Here is a 20,913-nt window from a genome sequence, read left to right as displayed (position 1 = left end):
GGTAATTGACTTTTAGATCTAAAATCTTTTAGATCTAAAGTTCTCTGTTCTAGAAACCATGGGCAGAATTGTTCTATTGCTTGAAATAGCGTAATTAGATCTTTTGTAGAGACTCTAGCTCCCCCTCTTTTTAAAAGAATTTTAATAAAGCTGTGATAAGAGGCATATTTACTTTTAGTTTGCCCCATTGTTACTCTAGGTTATTCCGAGCGCACAAGCTTACCGCAAGGCTGACCGTAGATGTACTCAGGAGTGTCTTGTCGACTTGTCCTCAATGACCACGCTCAAGCGTACCTTCGCCCTAGAGAAAAGCACCTATGTTGGGCACCAGATGAAGGGGTGGCTTGCCCCTCCACATGTGTGGGCATTTCTCGTCAGGTGGAACAAGAGACTTGAGAAAAGAAAGAGACACAGAGACAAAGTACAGAGAAAGGAAAGTGGGCCCAGGGGACCGGCACTCAGCATACAGAGGACCCGCCCACACCGGTCTCTGAGTTCCCTCAGTATTTATTGATTCATGATCAATAAATACTGGGATTACAGCATACGTCACCACACCTGTCTAACGTTTGTATTTTTAGTAGAGACAGGGTTTCACCATGTTGGCCAGTCTGGTCTGAAACTCCTGACCTCAAGTGATCTGCCCACCTTGGCCTTCCAGAGCACTGGGATTATAGGTGTGAGCCACTGTGCCCAGCCCTATTTTGTCTTTCATTTTGGATATACTCTCAACTTTAAGTTGTCAAACACTTATTCAATCTTCAGCTATATTCAATCTTCCACTGGTTTTGTTGTGTTGTGTTGTGTTGTGTTGTATTGCATTGCTTTGCATTGCATTTATTTTGAGACAATGTTTCACTCTGCCCCCAGGTTGCAATGCAGTGGTACCATCTTGGTTCACTGCAACCTCCACCACCTTCCAGGTTCAAACAATTCTCCTGCCTCAGCCTCCCAAGCAGCAGGGATTACAGGCACACGACACTGTGCCTGGCTAATTTCCTGTATTTTTAGTAGAGACAGGGTTTCACCACATTGGCCAGGCTGGTCTTGAACTCCTGACATCATGATCTGCCCACCTCGGCCTCCCAAAGTGCTGTGTTACCTCTGTAAATAAGTATATGCCTTTGGTTTACTTAATTATCTACTGATTCTTGGTTTTTGTTCACATTCATTAGTGACATCAGTTGATCAATTTGGGTGACATCACAGGTTTCCTCAGTATTCAGGAAGGTATTTTTCTGCAGCAGTTCTCTTTCCTAAACAGAGTTGCCTGTGGGCTCATGGGTGAGTGCCAGAAAACCGATAGGCTGCAAATAGGGTTGCCAGATAAAATACAGGGTACTCAGTTAAATTCAAATAGAAGATACAGTATTTACTGTTTGTCTGGAATTCAAAATTTACTGTACAGGATACAGTTAAATTTGAATTTCAGACAAACAGGATACAGTTAAATTTGAATTTCAGACAAACAACAAATACTTTTTGGTATCAATGTGTCCCAACTGTTACATGGGTGCCCTCTTTTTTAACAGGTTTGAGATACAGTTTAAATACAATCAACCCATTTAAAGTGTACAATTTAAATGTTTTTAGTATGTTCACAGTTATGCAACTACCATCATAATCTAATTTTAGAATATTTTCAACATCCAAAAAAGAAAGCCCATATCTATTGTCTCAGTTCAGGTTGCCATAACAAAATACCATAGACTGAGTGGTTTAAACAATAGAAATTTATTTATTTTTATTTTTTTATTTTTTGAGACGGAGTCTCGCTCTGTCTCCCAGGCTAGAGTGCAGTGGCGCGATCTCGGCTCACTGCAAGTTCCACCTCCAGGGTTCATGCCATTCTTCTGCCTCAGCCTCCCATGTCACTGGGACTACAGGTGCCTGCCACCACGCCCAGCTAATTTTTTTGTATTTTTAGTAGAGACGGGGTTTCACCATGTTGGCCAGGATGGTCTCAAACTCCTGACCTCAGGTGATCTACCCTCCTCGGCCTCCCAGAATGCTGGGGTTACAGGCATGAGCTACCGCACCTGGCCTAAGTACTGCTATCTTGAAGGAGGCGGACAGAAACCAAGCAGTCATGGGTGGTGGGTGGGCTGAGTCTCTGTAAGTTGCCCAGGGAAGACAGCTCTGACAAATAATTAGAAGTTGCCAGCCTTGTGTACAGCTGAGGAAAGAGCATTCCAGGCAGAAGAGACAGCAAGTGCAAAGACCCGGAGGCCAGGAAGGCCACCAAAGTTGTTTGGTTCCGTGTCCTGAGCTACCAGCCTGGCAGATGGCAGGTGCCCAAAAACTGCTGGAGGGAATGCCCTTCTTTTGCCCTCCCTTCCTCCCCAGTCTGTGTGTCTCTGGAAGGTTGCTGCTCCGCCCACAGTGGAGGACACGTGAAGACCTGGAGTCCTTTCCTGGGGCAGACTCCAATACTGGGAGAAACTCTTCTGCCAGGACCATGGAACTGGGAGGTCCCAGTGTCTTTCTTTCCCAGCTGCTCTGAGAAAATCGGCCAGTGGCAGGTGGAGATGATACGGAGCCACAGAGCAGCAGGGTGGCAGAGAGGGAGAGTGATGGTAAGGTAGACAGTACAAGGCTCCAGAGAGCCCCTGGATGCAGCAGTGCCTGAAGCTGGAGCCCTCCAAACCTCTATTTACAAATTTTCTCTTCGTGCAAGTCAGTTTGAGTTGGGTTTGTCACTTGCGACTGAAGACATCCTGACAAATGCCCCAAAGCTACCCGCTCAGAGATGGCCAGAGGCCTCTCCAAAGCTGCCTCCTCAGGTCCCCACTGGGGCCCTGTGTTGTCCCGTCCCTGGACGGCCCGAGCTTCTCGGTGGCTGTGCCAGCCTGGACAAGAGCAGGCCTTCCTTCCGACAGGCCCGTGACCACTCCTCCATTCAGCCCTTCTCTGACCCGACAGCCTGGTCTAGGAGCCGGGGCGCCGGCCTCAGACCCTCAGGGCCCACGAGAGGCCAGGGCTGGCTGACTAGGTTAGGCGTGGCCAGTGCCCAGTGGGACGCACTGGCCGACCTAGCCGAGACCATACGAAGGTTTCCAGCGAGTGTGGACGCCGGAGGCGGCCAAAGCGCGCCGGGCCTCGACCCCCCGGGCTCGGGACCTCCAGCGCTCCGTCGCCGACCTCCTCAGCTTCCGGCCAGACACCGAGACCCATAACACCCCGCGCGCGGCCTGGCCCCGCCCCCGCACGCCGTTCCCGCCCCTTGAGCCCAGTGCGCAGCCTCGGATTGGCCGGGGCGGCTTTCGCTCCTCTGGTGGGCGGAGCTGCGGGCCACACAGCGGACCCCCAAGGGGACCGGTGGGACCCGTCCGTTGGCAGCCGAGTGTTGCTCGACATGGGGGAGGCCGGGGCTGGCGCTGGCGCGCCAGGAGGGCCGGAGGCAAGCCCGGAGGCGGAGGTGGTGAAGCTGCTGCCCTTCCTGGCGCCGGGCGCGCGGGCGGACCTGCAGGCGGCCGCGGTGCGGCACGTGCTGGCGTTGACCGGCTCCGGGCCCGGCCGCGCGCTGCTGGCCGGGCAGGAGGCGCTGCTGCAGGCTCTGGTGGAGCTGGCGCCGGCCTCTGCCCCGGCCCGCGACGCGGCCCGCGACGCCGCCCGCGCGCTCGTGAACTTGGCCGCCGACCCCGGCCTGCACGAGACGTTGCTGGCGGCCGATCCCGGGCTGCCAGCGCGGCTGCTGGGCCGCGCGTTGGACCCGCAGTGGCCCTGGGCCGAGGAGGCGGCCGCCGCGCTGGCCAACCTCAGTCGCGAGCAGGGTCCGTGTGCCGAGCTGATGGCTGCGCTGGCGGCCGCGGAGCCGGCAGACTCGGGCTTGGAGCGGCTGGTGCGGGCGCTGTGCACGTCCGGCTACAACGCCCGCGCGCCCCTGCACTACCTGGCGCCGCTGCTCTCCAACCTCAGCCAACGCCCTGCGGCGAGGGCCTTCCTACTGGACCCCGACAGGTGAAGCCCAGGGCGCCCGCGCGGGCGGGGAGGGGACAGAAGTTAACGGGGACGGCCCTGAGTGACCCCTCCCAACAGGTGCGTGGTCCAGCGGCTGCTGCCCCTTACCCAGTACCCCGATTCCTCTGTACGCAGGGGCGGGGTGGTGGGAACGCTGCGGAATTGCTGCTTCGAGCACCGTGAGTGGTGGGTGTGGCGGGGGGGCGTCGCCAGGGGTGGGGACTGGACTCCGGGCTGCTCTGGACCAGTCTCCATTCCTGTCTTCCTACCCTCACCGTCCCTCAGGACATCACGAGTGGTTGCTTGGACCTGAGGTGGACATTCTCCCCTTTTTGCTCCTGCCCTTGGCTGGGCCTGAGGATTTCTCCGAGGAAGAGATGGAACGTGAGTGGCTAGTGTGGAGCCTCAGACTTGGCCAGAGAGGAGGGAGGCCAGTGGAGGGAGAGAGAGGTGTCCAGGCCACAGGCTCCTTCTGAAACCTTGCAGCAGTGAGTTTGCTGAGCACAGGTGGGACTTACACAGGCAGAGCCTGGCCCAGCTGCCCAGCTCAGGGACACAGTGGCTCCCACACACTCACCCCTAGGGCTGCCTGTGGACTTACAGTACCTGCCACCAGACAAGCAGCGAGAACCTGATGCAGACATCCGCAAGATGCTTGTTGAAGCCATCATGCTGGTGAGCAGGAGCCCTGCTGCAATAAGCACCATCCCTGACACACACACACACATGAGCATGCTGACATCTGGGTAACCTCTTCCATCTCCTCAGCTGACAGCCACAGCACCAGGTCGGCAGCAGGTGCGGGACCAGGGAGCTTACCTGATCCTTCGAGAGCTGCACAGCTGGGAGCCAGAGCCCGATGTGCGGGCAGCTTGTGAGAAGCTCATCCAGGTTGGTGCAGGGTTGGAGAGGCTGGGGAAGGGGTGTCTGTAGCTGGCCAGCTGCTCACCTGCCTCCCGTCTGGCAGGTGCTTATTGGGGATGAGCCTGAACGTGGCATGGAAAACCTGCTGGAGGTGCAGGTGCCTGAGGATGTGGAGCAGCAGCTGCAGCAGCTGGATTGCCGGGAGCAGGAGCAGTTGGAGCGGGAGCAGGAGCGGGAGCTGGAGCTGGCCCCAGAGCCATGGGTGGAGAGGGCAACACCCACCTGAGGCCCCTGCAGCTGGACACCAGCTCCAGGGTCCCCTTTGCCAGGCTTTCTCAGACCAGGCCTTCCTGCAGCTGCCTACAGGCCCCTTGAGTCCCCTTGCTCAGAGACTGTGCCCTGCTGAGAAGCAGAGCTACTTAGGCTCCAGTAAGAATTGGAGGCACTTCCCAGCTCTGTGCAGTGTTGCTACCACCAAGAATGAAGGTTGCGCACAGCAGTACTGTGGACCAGGCACCGTGACTCGGCTGCCTGTGCAGAAGGTGAAGGTGGCAGGCAGATAGCCAGGGAGCCATGAGAAGACTTCCTGGGCACAGCATGGGGACTGGACAGAAAACTACTGCAAGCCCCAAGGAGCCAGCTGAAGCTTCCAAGTCCCCAGGGCACTGCAGGGTCTGGACAGAGGTATAAGTGCTGCTTTGTCAGCCCCACTCCCTGCGGCTCTCAGCTCCCTGTTCTCTGAGACCTGGCCTCAAAGGGCTGACCCAGCCATACCTAGATCCTGGGGTCTTTCTAGGACTGTGCCTCCCTGCTTGACCTATGCTCCAGGACCCTACCCTCAACCCTTGTCAACTCCCTATGTCTTCCTGTTTCCCAGTCTCAGATTGGATGGGTGCTCTCACTGGCCTCTCTAGCTAGGCCATCTCCCTGGTCAGCTTCCTTGAGCCTGGGCCACTCCGCCCTGGCCTTCCTACCTCTGCCAAGAGCCTCCAGATGAGCCTGCAGCCTGGCCCCTGTCCAAGCCTCTCCCCCAGCCACCCTCTGCCCCTGTGGTAGAGCCCACTATGGGCCCAGGGATCTTACTTGCTTCTCCCTTGGACCTGTGTGCATCCCCCCACCTGCCAGGTCTGTGGCTGCCAAGCCCCACAGGGGCTTGCCACACTCTTCCCTTCCTGAGCCGATCTGACCTCACTGCCACCTCTTGCATTGGGCTCCTGAGGGCTGGCCCCTTCTCACTGATGGGCCCTCCCAGGTCCCTTGAACCTGCTGAAGGAGCTTAACTTGTTTTCTTGAGCGTTCACAATGCCTCACTCCACACCCTAAACCTGGAGGCTCGGGTGCCAGGCGTCTCCCGCCTCCAGGATCTCCTCTTACCTGCCCCCAATAAAGCTCTGCCACTCGTGCAGGCATGTGTGGACCATGTTTTCCCCTGACCAGAGCCCCCGCCTGCCATTGGAAGCCACTTGCCCTCTCAGCACTCAGACATCTGTACTCTCTTCACAGAATAAATGCTTTATTTGGCCTTGCCCCCTCCCTCAGTTTACTGGAGTGCCTCCTGGAGGCACTCACTCCTAGGCTGGCTGCCACAGCGCTCTAGAGCACCAGCTGGGCAGAACCCACCCCTCTTCTGGGGTGTGCTTCTGGAGGCCTGAGCTCAGGGCCCGCGTTCTCCTTGGGGATGCCCTGCTGTTGGGGGCAGTGCAGCTACAGGACTGGCCATTGGCACTCTGAGTCTGTGCCAGGCTCCAGGTCATCCATGGATGCTGGGAATTGGGACTGCACCTGCTTCTCTGCAAGGGACCACAGTGGGGTCAGGTGGAGTGCAGAGGGACCACGTGCCGCTCAGTTGCTCACCCACAGGTCCACACCACACCTGGCACAGCACTGAGGAAGAGCATGTTCGCTGCAGGCCACGGCATGTGTTTGGACGCAGCTGCAGCAGCCCCCAAATCAGGTCCTGGCACTGTGGGCGAGGGCTCATGGCTGCAGCCTCTCACCACTCCAGCACCCACCCTCACCCCATGCACGTCACTGCCAATGGTGCCAGCAGCTTAGAGGAGTCAGTCCTGTCGCCAGTGGGGAGACTGAGGCATAGAGAGGCAAGGCAGTGTGCCCTGGGCTAGTGCAGAGCTCAGGTTTGCAGCCACAGCCTTTCCTGAATTGCATTTTGAGTCAGGTCCTCCACCAGTCCAGCTTCTCCAGAACTTGTCACTGCCGTGCACGGACCAAACGCTTCCCAGCCTAAGCGGGGAGGATGCCAGGTTCGGTCTCTTCCGCCACGCAGGACTACCCTCTTGGGAGTCCAGGTCTCCCTCACTGCCGCTCTCTAGGCCTGAGCTAGGTATGGGAAGGTCATGGGGTGGTGCTTACCTGGGAACAGACCTGGCCAGAAGGTGGGACCGCAGTGCATGAGGTGCAGCATGCAGTGGGGCTGGGGCTCCTTGAATGGCAGCTTCTTACCATGGCATAGAGGATGACACCTCTAGGGATACGAGCTCCTAAGGGTGTGGCCTCTCCCCAGCCCTCCCGTGGGCCCTGGCCACAGGGTTGGGGTGCCTTGGGGGCACTCAGACTCCACAGGTTGCCCTATTGCCTGGGGTCAGGGCTCCCTGGGAGGCACTCACAGGCTCCACAGGTCGGCCTGCTCCCTGCTATACTTGCTGCTCACGAGGATCTCGGGCTGTGTAGACTGGGGAGCCGCAGAAAGTGCTGAGCAGTGAGTTCCTGGGCCCCACGCAGCCGATGAAGCCAAAATCTGTACCAGGTGCATGGGGAGGGTGGCACTGTGCGTGAGGGTCGGCTGCAGGATGCCAGTCTGCAGGGATGGCTGTGGAGGCTTGCGGGGTTGCATGCAGTGTGTGGCCGACAGCGAGAGTGTGGGTGTGGATGAGGTGGGCCTGGTCTGGGGGCATACGTAGGGGTTAGGCCAGTGGCCTCAGGCCCCTGGGTAAGGGTGGCCTGCAGGCCTTCTGGGAGAGCTGAAGGCAGGGGCCTGGCTGGGACAAGCGTGGGGTGTGGGCCCCTGCAGGTGGAGGCATTCAACCCCGGGCTGGGGGTCAGGGCGGGGGCTGTGGGCTCACCGGTCAGCTTGAGAAGGCCGTGGTCGTCCAGCAGGATGTTCTCGCACTTCAGGTCCCTGCATGGGAGAGGGGAGGCAGGAGGTAGGGCTGGCTTGGGCTCAAGTGGGCCTCTCTGTGCCTGTGGGCAGACGATCGACCCAGGTGCCGCCCTCTCTGGTACACGATGCCCACGCTGTGGTAGTGTGCCATGGCACTGACCAGCTGCCAAAACAGTCCAAGGACTTCCTTCTCCTCCAGCCCTGGGTGGTAGAGGGGGTCCAATGCAGCGTTGATGTGCTCCAGCAGGTTGCCCTGGGCCACCAGCTCCAGCACGAGCTGGCTGCTCTGATAGGTCTCATACAGCTGCACCTGCAGCCCACACACCTGCCATCACCCTGAGGCAGGGCCAAGGGTGTGCTGGAACTGTCAAGGGTACCAGATCCAGGTTCCAGGCCTGGGGCGAAAGGGAGGTCCAAGGTGGGGGGAGGGGGCAATAGGCCTGGGGCAGGCAGCTGGCTGGGGAGAGCTACCCTTGGCGGGGAAGGGGAGGGTGGGGACAGGCTGTGTCCAGGCTTCTGCCCACCACGTTCAGGTGCTTGTAGGTCGTGTTGAGTGACGGAGATCTCACGGGGCAGGAGCTTGCGGGAAAACTCCACCGGGGCCTTGGTTGTGGAGACGATCTTGACAGCTATCTGTAGGGTGGACGGCACTTGCTGTGTGAGACTTGGCCCCTGAGGGGCTGGCTGTGGTAAGGCAGGCCCCTGTCCTTTATACACTTTGCTGGAATCCTCGGGGGGATGCTGGGTGAGCAGTGCCCTTGGAGGGCAGCGATGACCTCCCCACTCCCTCCTGTGCCAAGTACTCTGTGTTCAAGGGGTTTGGGAACAGGGGATGGTCAGCCTGCAGGAGCCCCAGCGAGGCCTCTGGGGAGGAAATGGGACTGGGGAGTCTCAGGCAGAGGAAGCTGGAGCAGCTGGATGGTGCCTGAGTGGGTTTGGGACACGGAGGGGCCTGCTGGGGCCAGGCTGGGGGGCACTGGAGCCCCTTGGGGAGGGAGGTAAGCCTGCCTTACCATTGTGTGGCGCTTGCCCTGCAGATCGGAGGACAGCTTGGGGTTGTGGTGGATGCACTCGTGAGTGGCATCAGCCAAGTACACCTTGGAGAAGGCCCCAGAAGCGATCTTCCTGGAGAACAGGTAGCCATTGTCCTTGCCCTCATGTACCTGCTCTGTGGAGATTCTCTGATCCAGCTTCTGCCTGCTGCTGCCCTTCACGGAGGGCAGTGCATGGGAGGGGGTGTGGTGGTCCAGTTTCCCCAGTCTTGGGGGGCACGACTGAGGCTGACTTGTGTCGGAGGGCAGGGGCCAGGGTGGTGGGGGGCGCTGGGTGGGAACTGCGTCCCTCTTGAGGCAGCAGCCACGCTTCTGAAGACTTGCTGGGACTGCGGCAGAGGCAGGGAGTGATGGGGCTGTGAGCTCAGGGTGGGGGCTGGCACAGCCCTGGACTGGGCAGGGGGAGGGCTAGCTTGGGGAGAGGAGGGGCAGGTTCTAGAATGGAGAATTCTAGACCTGTACCTGCATTGTGCCCTCAAAGCATACGTCTTCTTGTTTTGGGGACCTGCCCGTTCTGAGGACATCTTGTGGGACCAGTCCTGCCCACATGGGGCCCACTCTCTGTGAGGTGAAAACCCAATTCAAGGGCTACAGCCAGGGTGAGGCCTCTGTGGACCCCCTCTTGACGTGGCTGGCCACAGAAAGCCATTAAAGAAATGAGGGGCCGGGCGCGGTGGCTCAAGCCTGTAATCCCAGCACTTTGGGAGGCCGAGACGGGCGGATCACGAGGTCAGGAGATCGAGACCATCCTGGCTAACACGGTGAAACCCCGTCTCTACTAAAAATACAAAAACTAGCCGGGCGAGGTGGCGGGCGCCTGTAGTCCCAGAGATTCGGCCACTGCACTCCAGTCCGGGCAACAGAGCGAGACTCCGCTTCAAAAAAAAAAAAAAAAAAAGAAAAAAGAAATGAGGGTGGGGATTTCTGGGGCATAAAGACAGGAAAAGGGACACATAAGTGCCAACCACAATTTCAACTGCACCCCTTTCACCTTCGAGAGGATACCACGGCCACACTCAGCTGGGCCCTAAGGTGGGCTGAGCCAGAGGAAGGCAGGCAGGAGCCCTGTCTCCCAGCCTTCTCCACTGGAGCCTGAAGCACCTCCTGCCCAGGCCAGCAGGGTGCAGGAAGCCTCCCACCTAGAGACCTCTGCGGACTTGACCACACACCCCAGGGCAAGCAAGGGCCCCACCCCTGAGCCCACCTCTGATCCTACAGCTCCAAGAGACAGAAGCCAACTTCGCCCTTCCCTTCTGGACCACAGAGTGCACTGTGGGCACTATTACTGCTAACGTTTGTGTGCCAGCTGTGTGCTGGGTGCCATTCTGGGCAGTCGCACCAGCTACAACTACCACCTGTAGCAGTTCTGCCCCCATTCACAGAACACATTCAGGTGCCCGGCCCATGGGGGCAGTTCACATCCAGGATCTCAAGTCCTAACACAACCAAGCAATCCTCGCTTTACAATGATGAAATCAAGGCCCCATGGTGGGGAAGCCCAACCCAAATGTGTCATCTCTGCTGTGAGCTGGACAGCACAGTGGCTGTGAGCCTGCAGGGCAGGGCTGCCTGATGGGCAGCCATCCTGGGAATGTCTGCAAGGGGCCAGTGCTTGGTACAGGCCAGTGAGTCTGGGGAATTGGAGTCTCCCCTACCGAGATCTGTGGGTGCACGTGGCATGTTTGCTGCAGAAAAGGCCCTGGAACGGGCTGGCTTGAACTGGAAAAATACACTTTTTCATCCCTTTTGGACCATGAGCTTCTTGAGAGCAAGACATGTGTTTGATATTCCTTTGCTCACCCTCATCCCTTGTTTGGCAAATTGCCTGGGACACAGGAAATAAGGACAAGATCTGGGTGCAGTGCCTCATGCCTGTAATCCCAGCACTTTGGGTGACCAAGGCAGGAGGATCTCTTGAGTCCAGGAGTTTCAGACCAGCCTGGGTAACATAGTGAGACCTTGTCTCTGCAACAAAACTTAAAAATTAGCCAGACTTGGTGGTGCCCACCTGTAGTCCCACCTATTTGGGAGGCTGAGGCAAGAGGATCACTTGAGCGCAGGAATTTAAGGCTGCTGTGAGCTGTGATCGTGCCACTGCACTCCAGCCTGGGTAACAGTGAGAGGCCTCATTTCAACAATAAAACCTAGCTTGGGCCGAGTGCAGTGGCTCATGCCTGTAATCCCAGAACTCTGGGAAGCCAAGACTGGCAGATCACGAGGTCAAGAGATCAAGACCATCCTAGTTAACATGGTGAAACCCCATCTCCACTATAAATACAAAAAAAAGTAGCCTCGTGTGGTGGCGGGCACCTGTAGTCCCAGCTACTCGGGAGGCTGAGGTGGGAGAATGGTGTGAACCCGGGAGGCAGAGGTTGCAGTGAGCAGAGATTGCACCACTGCACTGCAGCCCGGACGACAGAGCGAGACTCCATCTCAGAAAACAAAAACAAAAAAACCCAGCTTGGGCAACATAGTGAGACCCTGTCTCTTCAAAACATTTTAATCAGTCAGGTGTGGTGGTGTGTCCTGTGGTCCCAGCTACTCCAGAGGCTGAGGTGGGAGAATCACCTGAGCCCGGGGAGGTTGAGGTTGCAGTGAGCACCACTGCATTCCAGCCTGGGTGACCTCAGAAAAAAACAAACTGGTTTGTGGTTGACCTGGGGGTGAGGAAAAAAGAGAAACTGCTCCAGGCAATTTAAGCAGGTGGGATTGGTTGGTCAAGCGTTAGAAGGGCTGGAGAGGCACGGGGGCAGGGTGGAGTTCCTCAAAGGTGGGGGCTGCAAGAAACGGCCACTCTAGAACCGGAGCCAGGTGGTCCCGGCCCAGGGTAGCTGAGCCTCTGGGCTCTGCAGCGCAGCCTGGGAGCCTGCGCCCCCTGCGGCGCACCTCCCCTCCCTCCCGGCTCCCACCAGTGCCAGGACGCGGCCGGAAGCCCGCGAGTGTCAAGCCAACTGATGACTGCAGGATCAGAACGGCCATTGGTTCTGTCCACCCTCCCTTTGCAGTCTCGATTATCCGCGTCATTGCCTGCACTTGAATTCATTCCCGGGGCTTCACTGGGCAGCCATCCCGTGCTGGGCTTTGTGTGGAGCCCTAGGGAGCAAAATGCAGACTCAGGCCTGCCCCCTGGCGGAGGGCCTGGCGTTTGTTTGTGGTCAGAGTGAGAGCGGGATTGTGCTGCGCGCACAGCTGTGTGCGTGGCGCGGAGGCGACTCCGAGACCGGGAGGGGACAGGGCCACAGGCGCGTGGAAAGTCGCCGCAGGGGCCGCGCCCACATCCGCGAAGGGTCCTGCGCTCTCCTGGGCGCCGTCCCCACAGCGGGAGACCAGTCCCTCCGGCCTGGAGTGGACATCCTGCCTGCGCTGCTCCCGCCGCCTCCGCCTCTGTCGACGCCCAGCTTGGACGCGCGGCGGGCGCTTTCCTTCCTCACATCGCTCTTATCGCGTCCCGAGCTCCCGGGACCCCGCTGGCCGCCTCTTTCCCAGCGAGCGCAGGGCCCCGCGAGTCCTGCCCCCCTCCCGGTGCCTCGGCCTCCAGCGGGCGCTTCCGGGCAGACAGGGCGGGCGTGTGCTTGCGAGCGGCCGCAACGCCGCGCCGAACCCGCGTCCCCGGCGTCTGGGAGCGGAGGTCGCCAGGGCTGTGTGCGTCCGACAGGGGCACGGGGACGGCTGGCGTAGCTGTCACGAGCCTGAAGGCCGCGCCTGCGCAGTGGCGGCCGCGCTGGCGCTCAACAGACAGAGGCGGTGGCCCAGGAGCGGCTGGGGGCGGGGCCGAGCGAAAGCCGAGTCTGCGCACTCTTGCTTTGCAAATGGGGGTGGGCGGGGTGGAGCGAGCGTGAGAGACGGGCACCTGACCAATAAGTGCAGAGATCGCTCGGGGGCGGGGACCTACTGCCGCGCTCCGGGCTGCGGTTGGCCAGAAGGCAGCGAGGGCGGGCTCGGCGCGCGCGGCTCCGCCCACTCCGGGTCCCTGCTGGGCGGGAAGGCGGCGCCCCGGCGGAGGTGGCGGCGGCTCCTCAGGTAAACGGCGGGTGGGGATGAGCCTTCGGCGGCGCTGGGGAAGTCTGGACTGGAGAGCCTGAGGCCGCTCCCTTGGCGGGGCTGCGGAGGAAGCCGAGTCAGGAGGCGCCTCCCCAAGGTCACAGGGCGAGCGCTGGGAGGGTCCTGGGTGTCGCGGGGACCTTGGCTCAGGTGTGCGCCGCGCCACATCCCGGAAGAGAGGCCGGAGCTGTGCGGCTGTGCTCCTCCTCCGCGCCGCCAAGTGGTCTCGGCCGCGCGACCGCCCCCTCTCGGGGAGCGCGGTGGTCCCCGGTGCCCGGCCCTCCCGGGAGCCCGGTAGTCCCCGGTGCCCGGCCCTCCCCGGGAGCGCGGTGGTCCCCGGCCCTTCTCCCCCAAGCGGGGCCACCGGGGGTCCTCTCTCCGGGAAGCCAAGCATACGCCTGGAGCTTGCAAAGCCGGCGTGCCCCGGCCTCCTTATGCCTTCCGTATTCTCTGACGATCGCGAGCAGGAAGGTGATTTGTCCCTAGTCACGGGGATGACTGGTCATAGCGTGCAGGGCATAGAGCTGGCAGGGCCGCGGGGAGCCAGCCCTCACTCAGCCAAGGTGAGACTTAGGGGCTGCCGGGCAGGAGCTGACCGGCCGATTTGGGGTCGGGTTTTCGGGCAGTGTCAGTGCAGCTGCAGTGTTAGGGTCAGAGGAAACCACTCCGCGGGCGCTGGTGGCTCGGTCCTGCACACTCTGGGGAGGGGCTCCTTTGCCTGCTCAGGTGGGGAAGGGACAGACCCATAAACTCAAGTGCAGTGAGGTAAGCAGAAAGGGGTACGGGGGTGTGGCCGAACTCAGGGATGTGAGCAGAGTTGGGTCGGGGACAGCCCCGTAGGCAGGAACCACTTTGGAAGGGGATGGTGGTGAACGCACACTTTGCGGTAAGAGGCAGGCAGGGTAGGGCCGGTGATAAGTCAGGTGAGGGTGATGAGTTTAGAGCTATTGGGTCTCAGTGCGATGACCATGGATGGAGATGCGTGTGGGAATCTTTCTTTGCGGCATGTTTCATCGGTGGTACGTGTTTGTGACGTGGCTGCATGGACAGTCTGGGCACCCTGGGGTGCTGCTGTCAGCAGGATCTTCACTGCTTAGTCTCAGGCTCCCAAGGTCCTCGTGAACAGGTGTCTCTGGTCTCTCTTTGATGTCAGAGTGGAATGACCTGAGGTTGAGCTGTCTTTGTTAACTTGAAACTGACATGCTCTCTGTGGCTTGTGGACACCTGCACCTCATCATTTCCCACTGGCTGGTGTTGATTGCTGACTGCTGCAGGACACCAGGGGATCAGAGGTGGAGGATGTGGGGCGTGTGTTTGCCTGAGTTTGTGGCTGTCGCCTGTGTCAGGAAACAGGTGCCTGTGCTTAGTTTTCTTTCCCAGGGTCCACAGAGGCCCAGGAGAGAAGCCTGGTTGCTGCCCTCTGTCCCATAGCCCCCTTTCACAGAGCTGGTTATTCGGGGTAGAGACATCCTGTCTGTGCCAGTCCACACAGCTTGGTCTCTTTGGGGTAGGAGCACCAGGAAAGGCTCCCGTGGCTCTTGCGAGCTCCTAGTCAGTGCTCAGAGAACACGGACTGCTGCCCATCATGAGAAATGTGCTTTCTTCACTGAGCTGGAGGGGCCACCTGGTTTTGGGGGTTTGCACGCACACCAGTGACACAGCTTGGTGTGGCCTGTATTGAGGAACCATGTTCTCAGTGGACTGTGAGCAGTGGGCTGTGGGATTGCATTTCCCTGGGTCATCAGCCCAGGCCTTGTTGGTGACTTTGGAGGTTGATTCTGTGGCTGCTGTGCTAGGAGAGAAGGTTCCTTGGACCTGACGCATGGGTGGGGCATTCTGTGACCTCCTATTCTCCCTGCACACACCCAGCCCCGCAGGCTGGCTCACCACTGCTTCTGGGCTATGGTTCCTGTGGCCTGCACAGCCTCGCACACCCCCACCTAACCCCTTCGGACCCAGCGCAGTGCCTCTGTTGTTTGCACGGGTGTGGCAGCCATACTGTTTGTGGCCGGAGGGCTTTCAAGACAGGAACTCTGGGCCTGTGATGGTGACTGGTGGGTGTTTACCAAATGTGGTTGAATAAAATGAAAAGGAAGCAGCTCTTTCATTCACACAGAAATGTGTGCTATGTAGGGAGAGAAGACCTTATCAAACCTGCCTGCCACCTTCTGCCCTTCGTTTGCTTTTTATTAATTTAACCAGAGCCCTGATTAGCATTTGTGGTTTTTTTCTGACATCCCTGTTACATACATGTCTGTGTACTAGTGTTAGGGCATCTGTAGGTAGATGTGGAAAAGTGGAAATTTAGCCACAGAGGCTTGTTGCAGCTGTTCTTCAGGCTCTGCTACTGGCACCAGCACCCGAGTGGCCCCTGTCCTCAGCACGTCAGATGCTCTTGGTGTTCAACTGTGTGCTGGCCTCACTGCAAGTCTTTTGACTTGTGATACTTTTTGCCATGTAGCCTACAAATAGAGGTACTGGTCATCACTGATCATCACCTTTTATAGGTGGTGGGACAGGACACAGGGATTTTCCGTGCCTGCTCATGGCGTACTGGCTCTGCCACTGAGCTCTTATCCAGCCGCTGATATGGGAGTGCTAGGAAGAGAAGAGCGTGGTCCCTTATGGAATGGGGGAAGGGAAGTGCTGGGTAGAGTAGGGCATGGTCCCTGGCTAGGGCTCCACCCCCACGGACCTAGGTGAGGAGAGGCACTCCTGCCTTCCTGCCCAGATGTTGCATTTCCCAAGACCACCCTGGCCTGCCATACCCTCCTCCTGTGCCTATAAAAACCTGAGACCCAGGCGGAGGGTGATGGCTCATGCCTGTAATCCTGGCACTTTTGGGAGGCCCAGGCAGGTGGATCAGGAGTTTGAGACCAGCCTAGCCAACATGGTGAAACCCTGTCTCCACTAAAAATACAAAAATTAGTCGAGCATGGTGGTGGGCACCTGTAATCCCAGCTACTCAGGAGGCTGAGGCAAGAGAATCTCTTGAACCTGGGAGGCGGAGGTTGCAGTGAGCCGAGATCGCGCCATTGCATTTCAGCCTGGGTGACAGAGCAAGATTCTGTCTCAAAAAAACAAAACAAAACAAAACAAAAAAAATCCAAGACGCTAGCAAGGCAGGGACACAGGCAGCTGGACATGGAGAGGAGCAGATTGACGGAAGAAGACACAAGCAGCTGGACCTTGAGGGGAGCACACCAGTGGAAGAGAACACCAACAGATGCCAGCACGCTGGCAGGCCATCGACTGGCTGGACAAGGCGGAGTTTGGCCAGGACGGTCGGTCAGAGGAGAGCCGGGGCCGCCAAGCGGCCCAACTCCAGGGGAAGACCATCTGCCTTCGGGCTCCCCCATTGGCTTAGAGCTACTTCCACTCAATAACACTTTACACTCATTCTCCAAGCCCAGGTGTGATCCGATTCTTCCATTACACCAAGGGGCAAGAACCTGGGATACAGAAAGCCCTCTGTCCTTGTGAGAAGTAAAGGGTATAATTGAGCTGGCTCACACAAGCTGCCTGCAACTAAAAGAGCACCCTGGAACACACGCCCACTGGGACTTCAGCTGTAGACATTCACCCCTAGATACAGCCTGTGCGTCTCCGTGCTCCCCTAGAGGTTTGGGCAGCGGGGCACTGAAGAAGCAGTTCACACCCACATCACACGCCCTGCGACGGGGACAAGGGAACATTTCCGCAGCACCGAGTCGCACTGCTGTCGGTCCGCTCTGGAAGGGCAGCTGAGTGCCTCTGTTCATCCTAGGTGCAGTCAGCACAGTCCCCATATGTCTGCCGGCGATCTCTCTGTCTTCTGAGAATTGCAGGTCCTTTGCTGTCTTTCCTGTTTATCTCAGGGATGTGCACAAGCTCCTTTGCATACACAGTAGTTCTTCCCTCTCCACAGGGCTACGTCTCATACCTATATATCCATGATAAAGTGTAACTATAAATGAAACACAGCAAGAGACTGACAACAAATAATAAAATAGAACAATTTATGACAATACTCAGGGCAGCGTGCAATTTATTTATTTATTTATTTATTTATTTATTTTTTTTTTTTTTTGAGACGGAGTCTTGCTCTGTCGCCCGGGCTGGAGTGCAGTGGCCGGATCTCAGCTCACTGCAAGCTCCGCCTCCCGGGTTTATGCCATTCTCCTGCCTCAGCCTCCGGAGTAGCTGGGACTACAGGCGCCCGCCACCTCGCCCGGCTATTTTTTTGTATTTTTAGTAGAGACGGGGTTTCACCGTGTTAGCCAGGATGGTCTCGATCTCCTGACCTCGTGATCCGCCCGTCTCGGCCTCCCAAAGTGCTGGGATTACAGGCTTGAGCCACCGCGCCCGGCCGGCAGCGTGCAATTTAAAACGTGAGTTCATTTCTGGAATTTTTCTATTTAATATTTTTGGACTGTGTTTGATTATGGGTAGCTGAAACCAAGGAAAGTAAAACAGGATAAGAGATAAGAGGGGACTACTATGTTATTATTAGGCAAGTTATCTTCTCATATATTATGATTCGTTTATCATAATTGCCTTGTGTTTTGATTTAAAAAAATTTTTTTTTTTTTTTTGAGACGGAGTCTCACTCTGTTGCCAGACTGGAGTGCAGTGGCACGATTTTGGCTCACTGCAACCTCCGCCTCCTGGGTTCAAGCCATTCTCCTGCCTCAGCCTCCCGAGTAGCTGGGACTACTGGCACCCGCCACCTCGCCCGGCTAGTTTTTTGTATTGTTTAGTAGACACGGGGTTTTACCATGTTAGCCAGGTCTCGATCTCCTGACCTTGTGATCTGCCTGCCTTGGCCTCCCAAAGTGCTGGGATTACAGGCGTGAGCCACCGCCCCCGGCCATGACCTCATGTACTTTCTACTCATGCTGAGAGCACTTAAAATCTACTGTCAGCAATTTTGAAGTATATATCACGTTGTTAACTCTAGTCATCTATGTTGTGCAATAGATCCCTTGAATTTATTCTTCCTGTCTAACTGAAGCATTGACCCTGCGACCAACATCTCCTCAGTCCTCCGCCTCTGCCAGCCCCTGGTAACCACAGTTCTACTCTGCTTCTAGGGGTTCAGCTTTTCGTAGAAGTTGGGATTCCACGTGTGAGAGATCATGTGGTTGTCGTTCTGTTCCTGGCTTATTTTACTTTACATAACATTCTTCAGTTCATCCCATTTCTTGCAAATGACAGGAATTCCTCCTTCTTCTTCTTCTTCTTCTTCCTCCTCCTCCTCCTCCTCTTCTTCTTCTTTTTTTTTTTTTTTTTTTTTTTGAGACAGAGTTTCGCTTTTGTTGCCCAGGCTGGAGTGTAATGGCTTGATCTCGGCTCACTGCAACCTCTGCCTCCTGGGTTCAAGCAATTCACTCGCCTCGGCCTCCTGACTAGCTGGGATTACATGTGCTCACCACCACACCTGGCTAATTTTTGTGTTTTTAGTACAGATGGGGTTTCACCATATTGGCCAATCTGGTCTCGAACTCCTGACCTCAGGTGATCCACCTGCTTCGGCCTCCCAAAGTGCGGGATTACAGGTGTGAGCCACTGTGCCCGGCCTCCTTTTTTAAGACTGAATAATACTCCATTGTGATATATACCACATTTTCTTTGTTTTATTTTTATTTTGTTCTTTCTTTAAATAAATACCACATTTTCTTTATTCATTCATCCATTGGCACACACTTCGGCTGATTCCATATCTTGGCTTTTGTGAATGGTGCTGCAGTAACCGTGGCAGTGCAGATGTCTTTTTTGAGATCCTAATTTCATTTCCTCTGGATACGTACTCAGGATCATTGGATGATATGGCAGTTCTGTTTTTATTTATTTATTTATTTTGAGACAGAGTCTTGCTCTGTCGCCCAGGCTGGAGTGCAGTGGTGCGATCTCAGCTCACTACAACCTCTGCCTCCCGGGTTCAAGCGATTCTCCTGCCTCAGCCTGCTGAGTAGCTGGGACTACAGGCACCCACCACCATACCTGGCTAATTTTTTGTATTTTTAGTAGAGATGGGGTTTTACCGTGTTAGCCAGGATGGCCTGGATCTCCTGACCGGGTGATCTGCCCGCCTTGGCCTCCCAAAGTGCTGGGATTACAGGTGTGAGCCAAAGTGCCTGCCCTTTTTTTTTTTTTTTTTTTTTTTTTTTTTTTTTGAGATGGGGCCTGGCTCTGTTGCCCAGGCTGGAGTGCAGTGGCACAGTCTGGGCTCACTGTAATCTCCGCCTCCTAGGTTCAAGCCATTCTCCTGCCTCAGCCTTCTGAGTAGCTGGGATTACAGGCACGTGCCACCACGCCTGGCTAATTTTAAAAAAAATTTTTAGTAGAGATGAGGTTTTACCATGTTGGTCAGGCTGGTCTCAAACTCCTGACCTCAAGTGATCCACAGCTGTAGACCTCAGTCGATGATACAAACCAGGCAATTCAACTTGTTCTTGTAAAGTCATAGCTTTCTTCTGCTTGTGGGGAACACTTCCAGCACCACTACTGGCGCTTTGTACGGGTCCCTTGGTGTCACTCAAAGCACTGACTAAACATGTTGAAAAATGTGGGAGAACCACGGGCTTTACTGCAAACTGCTCACGTGGGGGTGATGGCGTCCCATGGTGTGTTAAGCAGATACACTCAATGCCTGAGGTCACTGCAGTAGCAATGAGAGGTGGCTATGGAAATACCACAATACTACAGTATGTGCTACACTTAATTGTGTGTAGTTGTGATTCAATACTGCATCTTTTTTTTTTTTTTTTTTTTTTTGAGGCGGAGTTTCCCTCTTGTCGCCCAGACTGGCGTACAGTGGCGTGATCTCAGCTTACTGCAACCTCCACCTCCTGGGTTCCAGCGATTCTCCTGCCTCAGCCTCCCGAGTAGCTGGGATTACCGGCATGCACCACCATGCCCAGCTAATTTTTTTTTTTTCTTAGACAGAGTCTTGTTCTGTGGCCCAGGCTGGAGTGCAGTGGTGCGATCTCGGCTCACTGCAATCTCTGCCTCCTGGGTTCAAGCAATTCTCTTCCTCAGCCTCCCGAGTAGCTGGGATTACAGGCACCCACCACCATGCCCGGCTAATTTTTGTATTTTTAGTAGAGACAGGATTTCACCCTGCTGGCCAGGCTGGTCTTGAATCCTGACCTCGTGAGCCACCCACCTCAACCTCCCAAAGTTCTGGGATTACAGTTGTGAGCCACCGCGCCCAGCCTAATTTTGTATTTTTAGTAGAGACGGGGTTTCTCCATGTTGGTCAGGCTGGTCTCAAACTCGCGACCTCAGTTAATCCGCCTGCTTTGCCCTCCCGAAGTGCTGGGATTACAGGCGTGAGCCACTGCGCTCGGCCTGTCAATACTGTGTCTTTATGTTTGTTTAGATTTCTCTTGACTGCAGATGGCAGCATGTAGGGTCTGTAAGTGTACATGTATATTTTGATAAATTTTAACTTCTTGTAACATATTTGTGTATATTTCATGGTAGTAAATGATAAAATAGACTAGTGTCTACATATATTTTATGCATTCATGACATATTTCACATTTTCTTAAATTTTTTTGATCTCTCTAGACTATGTTTGTCTGTAAGTTTTTTCAACATGTCACAAATCTCCAGAAAGTTTTCCAATATATTTATTGACACAACACTGTGTATAAGTGAACCCATGCAGTCGAAACTTGTGTTGTTCAAGGGCCAGTTGTATGATGTTAACTACAGGTTTTTCTTAGGTGTTTTTCTTTTTTTTTTTTTTTTGAGACGGAGTCTGGCTCTGTCACCCGGGCCAGAATGCGTGATCTCAGCTCACTGCAACCCCTGCTTCCTGGGTCCAAGCGATTCTCCTGCCTCAGCCTCCTGAGTAGCTGGGACTACAGGCGCCCGCCACCACTCAGGCTA

The 20,913-nt window shown here is 56.2% G+C and overlaps 2 protein-coding genes across 4 annotated transcripts in view; both read left to right on the top strand.

Moving 5' to 3' along the window:
• The first annotated feature begins 3,244 nt into the window (after positions 1-3,244).
• On the top strand, positions 3,245-6,351 carry HGH1 (HGH1 homolog). The gene is made up of 6 exons (XM_030921788.1): positions 3,245-3,960; positions 4,039-4,139; positions 4,246-4,344; positions 4,544-4,635; positions 4,729-4,851; positions 4,928-6,351. Exons 1-6 carry the CDS (start codon positions 3,356-3,358, stop codon positions 5,108-5,110), a joined length of 1,203 nt encoding a protein of 400 aa, XP_030777648.1. The 5' UTR covers positions 3,245-3,355; the 3' UTR covers positions 5,111-6,351.
• Positions 6,352-12,924: 6,573 nt separating this feature from the next.
• The window catches only part of LOC115894363 (maestro heat-like repeat-containing protein family member 1), a 58,015-nt gene continuing 50,026 nt past the window's right edge, over positions 12,925-20,913 (top strand). Inside the window, exon 1 of one of the 3 annotated variants that reach the window (XM_030921785.1) lies at positions 12,925-13,014. The gene's annotated coding sequence lies outside the window, so the exon portion shown is untranslated. Of the gene's footprint in view, positions 13,015-13,112; positions 13,133-13,162; positions 13,599-20,913 lie in introns of those variants that run through there. The other 2 variants (XM_030921784.1, XM_030921783.1) reach the window with 2 other exon arrangements.

The sequence above is a fragment of the Rhinopithecus roxellana genome, chromosome 17 (assembly GCF_007565055.1).
Source record: "Rhinopithecus roxellana isolate Shanxi Qingling chromosome 17, ASM756505v1, whole genome shotgun sequence".
In the NCBI taxonomy this organism is placed as follows: Eukaryota; Metazoa; Chordata; class Mammalia; order Primates; family Cercopithecidae; genus Rhinopithecus; species Rhinopithecus roxellana.
This window is presented reverse-complemented; position numbering and strand designations above follow the sequence as displayed.

What these genes read in the sequence shown, in the direction of transcription:
- HGH1 (XM_030921788.1), top strand. Translation starts at nt 3,356, where the DNA reads ATGGGGGAGGCCGGGGCTGGCGCTGGCGCGCCAGGAGGGCCGGAGGCA. An exon ending in TTGTTGAAGCCATCATGCTG is followed by an intron (nt 4,636 to 4,728) that starts GTGAGCAGGAGC and finishes CCATCTCCTCAG; the next exon opens with CTGACAGCCACAGCACCAGG. An exon ending in CTTGTGAGAAGCTCATCCAG is followed by an intron (nt 4,852 to 4,927) that starts GTTGGTGCAGGG and finishes CCCGTCTGGCAG; the next exon opens with GTGCTTATTGGGGATGAGCC.